We start from the raw sequence: 10,939 nt of genomic DNA, 5'->3' as shown, positions 1-10,939 counted from the left end.
TTTTTCTAAGTAATTTTATTGAGGTCACTGAAACTCAAAAGAACGGTGTGGACCAGTTTGCAGGTCCAGATTCAGCTGCTGACTTCAGGGACCTAACCTGGGACACAGCACCTTAACCCAATTATCTGGCCTCAGGAGGGTGCTGCAAAGCCACATAGGTGCCTATAGGGTCAGAGAAGGGAGTCAGAAGCCTATGGACTTCACCAGTCTTCACCATGCAGCTGCCTGCAGTAGATGCTCACCGCACAGCCTGTGTCTATAACCTCTGACTCTTCTGTTGTGGGAACATTTTACAAAATTTATAGTGGCAATTAATTACCATATAAGTAATTTCTAGAAAGGATTTTTCCCTGTCTGCTTCATCTGACTGTGGGGCTTCATCATCTTTCCTTTCTGAGTAGGCACATGATTTTTTGCCGCCACTACAGTTTTACAAATGCTTTTTCTAAGCCACAGCCTTTGATAAATGGTCCAATATCAGCCTCTAGCCATGGATTAAAACCGAGGCACATGCTTCCCATGGAACTGTGTTTAGAAAAGTGTGCTGTGACTAACGAGGAGCACGGTAAGCGGCACAGCACTGCACGCACTTTACCAGCGCTCATTGCCGTTGCCTCCTTCAGGACACAGGCTCCCCGCGCAGCTCACCAGCCAGAGCACATCATCCCACAGCGCCCTTCTTCATGTCGGCTTTGTGTGAACTGCAGTGCTATTTTGGCCCTGAAAGGCAAATACGTTAAATGCTTTGTGTTTTCTTCCTTTCTGCATGAACAGTAGTGCGTTTTTCCCATGCTTTGAGATTTTGCTCAGAAATTGAGAATTGAGAGTATGAAATGAAGTCAAACATCCCTGCCTGGTGTTACTGACGTTTATTGAGAACTCAGATAAAAGCAGCATGTCGTCATGAAATGAGAGAGAGGGAGGGTTGTGGCTAAAAATCAGTGATGAAAAGACAGTTATGAAGAATTAAATTGCATGCTGACCAATGTCAAATATCATACAAGAAGCAAATTTTCTATCAAAGAATAAACATGATTCAAAATTAATTTTTACTGAAAATTTTCAATTCGATGGCACTCAAGGTCTTCAGAATATTTTGCTTTCAATCCTTTTTCTTCTGACCGAAGCCTTTATCGAAGATGTTGGTGATCTTAAGGCAAGATTCGAAGAGCAGTATCATTTTTCTAGGAATGAGACTGATGAGACAAACACCGAGTTAGCTTATATTTTTTTTAGAAAAATGTACTCTGTAAATAAAGAAATGATAAATTCATTATATGTGCTCAATACTTCTAACGTCTGGCAGTAACATATTTGGTGCTCCCGTGTTACGAATGGCGGAAATGAATGACAGACCAAGCTGTTTTGTGAAAGCCCAGCCAGTGGTGGAGGCAGCCACTGGAAGCAGACAGTTCTAGTCCAGGCATTAGTCTCAGTGTACCATCCGAGGAAACTTTCTGAAACTTCTATACCCAACTATAGCTTAAGACGTATATTAGAGACAGAAGTGGCCGGAGAAATGCTATTCACCTAGGTTATTAAAAATTAAAACTGCTGTTTCTTCATAATTGGGTACATATAACTGGGTTGACTGCAGGAATACTAACTAAAGGACTGTTTTTACTAAACTTTCCTGCTGATTTTGCAGGTGTATGGCAAAGGAAAGAAGGCAATACTAGAAGATGAGTCACAGTCTTACATTTTGAAAGCAAGAAGGTGTAAAGTCAGAGGCATGATTAGATAAAACTTTTCCTTTTGAATTGCATCCATGATCTTGCTGGCAACATACTCTGCCTCATAAACAGGAAGTAAAAGGTGGTTTCTGGTGAAACAAGAAACAAAGCGCTATGAAATAATGAAACTTTACTTCTGAGATGTATTCTAACACAGAAATAATTTAATTAACTCATTTAAGAATTTCCCCCCTTTCCCTCAAGTGTTCTTGAAAAGGACTCTCCAGTCTTCCTTGTTCCTGCTATCATCAAAATAAATTGAAAACACTCTGGTGATGTTGTGAATTTTAATGACTTTTGTGCAAGCCTTGCTCCGACCCTAATGAAGTTAATGCCCCTAGTGACTGTGGCATTGAAAACTTCCAAGCTAAGCCATACTATATGCTGTTCTATGCATAATAGTTCTGCCCTCCACACACCTCCTTTTCTACTGTAGTCGTTGAGGTGACAGCTAAATAGACCAGGACCAGGCCTGTTTCCAGCCAGGAGAAAGGCTGTGCTCTGGATAATGTACGCTACTACAGGATGATGAATGGTGGAAGCAGGAACAGAGCACTGAAAAAGCAAGACCACTGGTATTGCACTACTGCAATGGCTAATTCGGTGCCTGCAGCCTCTACCATCACTACAACAATACAGCAACCCACCAGATACTACCACCACAGCTATTCTCACTCAGACAAGTATAGTACCTGCTAATACAGTTAATAACAATAGGTCACGGGTATCCTGACAGCCGTAACTGTAATCACTGCGCTAAAAGTACTTGGGGCAGAGAACCTCAACAGTGCCCATTCTACTGACAAATAAGGTTGCCTTAAATCCTGCTGTGCATCCCTGACCATTAAGGAATGGTTAATGACTGTGAGGTTATTATACAGTCTCTGTTGCATGTCAATTATTAACTGCATGCAAAGCTTGGATTTCTTATGTCAGGAGACATAGTTGTACGTGCCAATAGGGCAAAAACACTGAATTGAAAAGCAAACGAATGTTATACTAGCTAGAGACTGAATATGGCATATCTAGTGAGTAGTGATTATTTTTTACATATGAAATAGTACATAATCTAAGTTTTACTTACGGGGTTTGAACACCTTTAGCTAATTCAGTATTAACAATAGAAGGGCAAATGATTGTCGTTTTAATGCCTTGTTTTCCTGCATGATACAGTTCCGAATCTAAGGCTTCCATCATTCCAATGATTGCACACTTACTTGCAGTATAATCTGAAAAGTGAGGAAAGAAGAAATACCCAAAATATGTCAAAAGCACCATGGTAAGTGTTATATACAGAATTGAATGTTTTGTAATACTATTTAAGCCCTGATATTACTTAGTTATGTAATTAGCAATCTTGTAATTAGTATTTTAAGGATGCTCTGCATGTTGGTGATGCTAACTCTAAAGGTTAATGGCTCTTCCCATGATTGATACACAGTTGTCTAAGGATAAGATTAATCCTTTCCAGAGGACTTTTTTTCAGTGCACTATAGAGAAATACAGGAAGATGAGCTTATTCAACATTTTATGTGCATTTCCAGGTACTCATATACAAGCCAGGCATTCTTTCGGTTCACAATGTCTTCATCCTTTAATATCACAGCTTACATTTCAGTAAGAACTATTTCTAGTGGTAAAATCTAAATACCCTACTTATAAATGCTGCTTCAACTTATTACTTCTTCTTCTGATTTACCCTGCAACTACAACACCATTTTGTTTGCCCGGGAAGACCGAATCTTGTCTGATTTTTATTGTTTGATGAACTTATGGAACTCCATCCTTGGACACAGTAAAAATTTGCCCTCACAAGGCCCTGTGCAACCTCATCTAATTTGGGCCTGCTTTTATTTGGGGTTATGGACCAAATGACCTCCAGAGATTCCTTCCAACCTAAATTATTCTACAGTTTTGCAACTGTAAGAACTTTATTTTAATATAGGAACTTACATGTGGTTTCCTAAGGCTTTTTCAAATGTGTGTGAAAATAGTTGTTACATATAACGAAATCCAATTTTGCTAAAAGAGTAACTTCAAAAAGTGGCGTCAGAGCCAGTTTGGTATTCTTCAGAGATTCACCCATAGTGGGTGACAGAACCATACAACCTAAAAATGCATAGCAACGGTGTAAAAAGTTATCATGGATGGATGCCAGTCCACTCTCACAAGCCTTACAGTTAAATGATGAAAGCCGGACGTGACCTATTATCAATACCGAATCTGACCCAGCGATGACCCAAGTGGCAAATAAACACTACAGTAACACCATCAATCAGCAGAAGAAACAAGAGATGCTTATCACACTGAAGTTCACAGTCTCACAGGGTGACCTAAGAGATACGATCAGGATGTCAGAGAGGCTGGAGGAGAGACTGGGCAGCAGACCCAGGCTGATGAAATAGTCAGGACTGTAGCAGACAGCTCTCCTGAGGGAAACAGCTGAGAATATGGAGCTGTTAAATAGCTTAAGCCACAGTTCATTCAAATTAATGTTAATGAAAATTCTGCCAAAACGCCTTCTGGACCTGAAACCCATTTTCCAACTAGGTATATAGTTCCAGGTGTAACCCACATAGGACTCTGAATATTTGTCTGCAGAAAACCTGGCATGAGAAAGTGTTAGACAACCTGTGTGCAGGGCTGCCTCCCACTGCACACATACGAGCTGTGTTGTCCTTCTTCTGTGGAGATAAGACAGGCTGCAGTCAGACAGTAAAATCTGCAGTGAGCTCCCTGTGCCACTCAGGCAACGTGCCACCATCATCCTCTTCAATACACCACCACCTTTTGTATCTGCAGGCCCTTCCTGAATGTTCAATATGTCAGTATAAACTGCTTAAGCATTCATTTATGAGATTTCCAAGAAAAGTTATTAGCATGTAGGTCTAATTTGTAATGGCACTTGACAATACTAACCTGACATTCTGTAGGTTCCCAACAATGCTGCTACACTGGCTATGCTAACCAGGTGTCCACGGTTACAGGTCATCATGGCTGGAAGAAAGGCCTTGCAAGTCTAAGAGACATATAAAAAAACTCCTTTGTAATTAGACATGGCAAAAACGTTGCATTCCAAATTAGGCTTTACAACCTGATTTGCTTTCTGGGGCTTCAATATGCAGAAAGCCAACTGACTTTCTACCTCTGTAAGAATTTATAAATGAGAGACAGCATTTCCTTGAATGGCCGCCCTCTCTCTGAAGGTCTGTCAGCATTAAAATCGTGTTATTAAAAGCAGCAAAGTTTGTATTTTCTCTGCCTCCTGGTTCCTCACGGTTTGAGTCCTCTGACTATTACCAAAGATTCAGTACACAAGAGGGAGCTAGAAGTCAACACATCAAGGGCAGCTCAGCTGTCTGTGGGCCCTGTTTGTTAGAAACCGAACTGCCTGACAACTCCAGCACCCCAGACCACCACTGTGGGTGATACTAACTATATATGGAGGATGCTAGTGTTTTATGAGGGGGAAGATAAGAAAAAAGACAAGAGCAGTAAGAAAACTTTTTCAATAGCTGAGATGTCCTGCAATGTCTATTTGACTCCAGATGTGTGTGCTGAGTACATGGTTTTTTGGTTGAGGGCCCACAGTCACTGTCCTCCTGCCCTATGTCTCTCCAGACCTGTCAGGAGGAACATCTCTCCCAGTCCCTTCGCCTTAAGTATTTGGAAGAATGATTTGCTGTGGTCTGGGAAATGATTAGAGGACTTCTATCTGCAATGATTTTCCATTGAGAAATGCCATTTAGTGGGGGAGTTGCAATGCTACATTTTTCCCTGATGCAGGCTGCTCGCTTAGGCATATAAACAACAAATGCAAGAGGGGGCAAGGGTAAAACTCCCTCACAACAAAACCTTCTAAAGGTCAACTGAGACCCCAAATAGCAGCGAATTCCTTCAGAGGTATGAAAACAAAGCAAAAATAATACATACTATCAGATTAGTTTTCTATGTACATAAAGCACATGGTGACTAGGAATAAAAGCACAGCCTGAAGACTGACACCAACACGTGCAGCATAGATTTGTAGAATCATTTAGGTTGGAAAAGACCTTTAAGGTCATTGAGTCCAACCATAAACCTAACACTGACAAGTCTACCACTAAACCATGGTGTGAACGCTACAAGTCTATTAGGCAAATCTTTCTGAGGCCAGCAAACATCAGGAGCAGGAAAGTTACATATCATCATGTTAGCACTAACTTCAGCCACAGCTGTTACAGGCAGAGCATGTTTCACAATATGCTTGCACAAACTTTTGCTTTACCAGAGTGCCCAGGCAGGCTTGTGTTAACATTACTGAGACATAGTGGAGAGACTGTCCATTTGGTGTGTCTCCAATTATAGGATGATTAAAAAAAAATGTATCTTCCCCCATTCAAGGCCCTTCCCATCCCTATTCCAAACCGCATTCCCCAGGTAGGTGCCACCATGGTGATTCTCACACTAAAATACTTGCCTGTACCTTTCGGTCACCCAGGAGAGAAAAAAAAATACATTACCCAGACTTGAGAAAGGAAGTTGACTCTTAAGGTCTTTTCAAAATCTGCATCTGGAGTGTCACAAAACTTTTTCCCAATCAGTATGCCAGCATTATTGATAAGAATAGTAACATCCCCAACTTCTTTTCTAACCTGAATAAAAAAAGGATAAACAGAAAGCTTTAGAAAGTATCCTTGCCTCTTGTGCTTCATTTATGAAAATGGTTAGTGATATTTGCAATTATTTATATCTCTACTGGAAATGTAAGTATGTAAGAACTGTTGTACTGCATCAGATCAAAGGGTTATCGGCCATCTGGTACCATAGCCCTTGTCTCATGGTGGAAAGCAGTGAAAAAAGGACCAGGACTCTTAAGGTCTCCTCCAGCGTACTCAACTTTTCACACTCTGAAGCTTAGGATCTTCCTGAGACACATAAGGTATCTATATCTTTGTATTTAACGTATCCCAATGATTTTTTTTTCCTCTAAGAATTTGTTTAATCGTTTCCTGAACTCCAGAATACTTTTGGTTTCCACAGGAACCTAAGGTAATCAATTACAAAGCTTTAGTGTGCACTGTGAGCATGCTTTAATTGCAACCTGAACATTTCTTGTCCCCTGTTTCTGGTATTGTGAGAATCTATCTTCCTCAGCCAAGCCTATTCAACCCCTTTTCCATATAATTCCTACTGAACAGGAAAGAATTCAGCTCAGATCACTGGCAGATAGCAATCCTCTGAGTACAGAAGCATGTACCATGGAATAAATAGAAAACATCACTTGGAGAGAAGGCCAAAATCACAACTAACTCCATTTGGGTTTGTTATAAAAAGATTTTATTCCATGATTTGGATTTATATCAAAGCAGATGGCCAAGATTTACTTATAGTATTAAGAATCTGGCTCACTGCAGAGATTTCTGTGCTAGAGGCAAATGGTTATTTTGTGTCTCAAAAATTATGGAATCACTACAAAAACATAAAAATCCCAGATATACTGCTGTTTGGCAATTTGGAAATAGGTGCTTGGATCTGATGCCCCAACATTTGACCTTGCTTTGGCTCTTTCATGGAACCTTGGTGTTCAGTGAAGACTGGTTTGATGCTCCTCCAGCTGTGTCAGGCTTTCTCCTTGTCGTAGACAAGCAGGGCTCGCATACTAACACCTTTCCATCTCCACAAATGAATGCAAATCTAGACACTGCTGAGTGTGGCAGGATTACCCAGCTCTTCCTTTGTGGGATATATCTGTACTTTCTCCCCACTCATACCTTTTAACTACTGTGTCAGTCCATAGGACAATCCTCTTTTTCTTCACATGACAACAGAGCTTCCCCAACAGTAGCATTTTATTTAATCCAGCTTCATTTGACCTGTTTAATCACTACCCCAGAAAATGTGGGAAGCCTGACTTCCATTTACAAAAAGTCAAGCTGATTATTCATTATTATGTATTTCTTTAGGTGTCTATTAATTCTTCTCTTTATTATTGTTTCTACTCATTTTCTGTAATACAGGTTTGTAGCTTCTTTATGTCCTCTCAAGTCCTCTTTAAAACTGGCATATTTACTACTCTTTGTTCCTTGGATATCTGTCACAGCAAAACACCCCCCATGCATTTCTAGCTCATCAGATCCATATCTGATTTCCTTCAGAATTCCCAGGTGGACACTGCCTGATCAGTGTCACTTCACCAGTTTACTCTAAAACCTCTTCTTTATGGACTTCGATGATCTTATTTGCTTCCTAGAAAGAAAGGTTCCACTATGGGAAGATACCTAGGGTTTTCTGCAGTGAATATTCCAAACCAAAGCAATTAATTTAACTTTTCTGCTATTGCTTTATCTTCTGTGTCCAAGCTCAAGCCTTTTCATATTACCCATCAAAAAGTCGCAGGTATTTCCAAGAGTAGAGGAAGACCCTGGCTGGAAAACTCTTGCTCTAAAAAAATTTTGGGCTCCTACGTGACTGTTCAGTTCACGCAAATACCTGCAAAGATGTTGGTAGAGTTAACAATAATTTAACACCTTAACACCAATTCCTGAATTTGAAACAGCTGAGCTTCTGCTTGTAGGTCAGCCGATGCACTTCAGAACACTCTCCTGATGTGGGCACAGCAAATTCGGCAGGCTGGAGCCCCCTTGCTGATTCAGTTAATGTGTTTGGAGATAGATTGAGAATTACTTGAGTGCACAAAACAAACCTTTGAGACTCTGCTAAACTAAGAACAAACAAATCATTTCAAAACATTCAGCGTCAACAGGAATGTCTAACAGAGAAATTACTTGCAAAAGCTTAAATTAATCATTTTGATGAACGTCTTTGCAAGAAGCAGATAGCATTTATGGGAATAGGGATTTAATGACAATTTAAAATGTTATTTTTTAGAGATATTTGATCTTGGTAACTTCTAAAGTGAGTTTTTTTCTTGCAAAAAGAGGATTTTAGAAGAATTGCCATTTGATTTATAATATCATTGCAAATAAAGTGTTATATTTGAATTACTGACCACGAGTTGCTCAGACTGATTTTTCATCTTGCTGGGAAGTGATAATAGATATTAAGACTGTTGAAATTACTGGGATTCTTAGTCCAGAATTGCAGGAGTCGTAATCAATGTCTTACACAGTGAGGATCACATCATCTGTACTGCCCGAGTAATTGGCAAAGATCATCCTCCTTGAACACTACGTGTTGGGTCAGTACAGAACACTCAACAACTTGCTCATCTCTGCAGACATCCTATTATAATACGATATACCCTTGCCTGCACTGTCCAAGTAATACTATGATACCACTCGTGGTTCTTAACATCTACAACCAATGGCCCTAAATAGAAATTTTTTCTGTGCGCTGTTAGTTGGTTGTGCCTGAAATGCCGCTAACATGTACGGGTAAAATAATACCTTGTTGACTGCAAGCATGAGAATTGCAGTTCCAGATACTTACAGGTACTGAAACCAACTTACCCTTTAGAAGTGCTTTTCATTGGGAGCATTTCTGGAGGAAAAACACTTTATTTCAAACTTTCCTAGCTGTGTTCAGAAGGAATTAATCTGTTGTCGTTAAAATTAAAAGCAACAACCACAAAACAAAGAGCCCCCCCGACAACTCATAGAAAATTAATGTTACATTTCAAGGCTATTCCAAAACAATCTATCAACATTGACGTGTCATGAACTATGTTAGCTAATTTCTCTGATGTATGTCTTTGGAGATAGAATGTCTAAGATGTGACTTGAGAGTAATGTATATAAGTACATATATGAAAATTTAACAAAAGAAGAATTTATCCTTGGATGAAACGGCAGAGTGGGTAACTGGATTATAAGTGAGGTTATATTGGGAAATATTTTCAGGCAGTACGTAGTTTAAGGACAAGTAAGAATTAATAATGATAATTTAATGTCCAATTTCTGGACTCTGATAATAATAATAATAAAAAGTAATAGTTTACAAAGCATAGGTCAGCACAGCAGAAGAATCTCCTTTAAAATGGAGTCCTTCTCTACCTTACTTTCCAGCTGGACTGACCAAAAAATAAACTGAAGCTGAATCATCAATTTGACTGGAGACCAGCCATACCCTGATGATATTTCTGAAACCATTACACATCACATCACCCTTACAGAACTACAGTTTTCTAAACAAATGGACAAAGAAAAGCCCCCCCCCCCCCATTTCCACTGTTTTCCCCCATTTCCACTGTTTTTTAAAGTTTTTTTATTTCTTGATATCTTAAAGAAATTTTAAAGCCTAAACAAGCTAATACATGGAGATAACCTCTGCTGTATGTTTTACCAGAATCCTAATCTAAAAGAAGTTACCATCTCATAACGAAGACTGGAAATGGATAAATCTCGGCAGAACAGATTAAACCTAGTTACTTTATTGCAAACTAGTTTAAGTTCCATCTAGAAGCCACTTGTCAAAAAGAGAAAGTTATTGCCCTGCATGATTACTTCCCTCTAGTGAATAGTACAGTTTCTAAAAAAAATTTCAAGAGCATATACTACTAAAAAGAAACAAAAAATCAGAAGCAAGAAGCCAAATCAGAAGTCAGAAGCTGTATCTTACCTTGTCTGCCTGTTCATAGACCTCCTCCCTGTTGCTGCAGTCACAGTGGTAGGCAAACACTCGTTTAGCTCCACTTTTTTCAGCTAATCTGCTTGTTTCTTTGTTACCTTCATCATCAATGTCCCAAAGAACCAAGGTTGCTCCCAAAGGAGCAAACTTCAAGGCAATCTGCCTTCCAATCCCATTTGCGGAGCCAGTAATAAGCACTATTTCCCCAGCAAATGTTTTTTTGCACGGGGGAAATATGAATAAGGTGAAATTCTCAAAAAATAAAAAAAATAATAATTTCAGGAACTGTAGTAGCTTCAGGATGCTTCTGAAGTTGAACATGATTTTTCAGGCACAAACACCGCTCTTCTGTTATACAAACCCAGAAATACAATATGTTACTGGCCCTTCAAACCACTGATATTGACTAAAAAAAGAGATTGACTTTCAAACTGCTATTTCTTTCACATTGTCCTTTTGTGCAGGTACAAAATACATTACTAAAGTCTTGTTTTGTGAAAGCTGCCAGCTTCTTACTAGTAGGATTAAAGCAAATATCTTCTGCTAGATCCTACATACCTGCTGTTTCGTTCCAGAGTCCTCAGCTTCCACGTAGGTTTTTAAAAAGGTTTAGTAACATACATTTTATACATATATGC

At 39.4% G+C, this 10,939-nt stretch overlaps 1 protein-coding gene across 1 annotated transcript; it reads right to left on the bottom strand.

Moving 5' to 3' along the window:
* Window positions 1–1,102: 1,102 nt before the first annotated feature.
* Window positions 1,103–10,622, bottom strand: LOC309591560 (epidermal retinol dehydrogenase 2-like; the record flags this gene model as incomplete). The annotated part of the gene is made up of 6 exons (XM_082314080.1): window positions 1,103–1,196; window positions 1,700–1,822; window positions 2,818–2,962; window positions 4,653–4,752; window positions 6,236–6,367; window positions 10,293–10,622. 6 exons carry the CDS (start codon window positions 10,620–10,622, stop codon window positions 1,103–1,105), a joined length of 924 nt encoding a protein of 307 aa, XP_082170206.1.
* Window positions 10,623–10,939: the final 317 nt, after the last annotated feature.

The sequence above is a fragment of the Platalea leucorodia genome (genome assembly GCF_965183815.1).
Source record: "Platalea leucorodia genome assembly, chromosome: 1".
Taxonomy (NCBI): domain Eukaryota; kingdom Metazoa; phylum Chordata; class Aves; order Pelecaniformes; family Threskiornithidae; genus Platalea; species Platalea leucorodia.
The sequence above is the reverse complement of the archived record's forward strand: the minus strand, read 5'-3'. Positions and strand labels throughout refer to the sequence as shown.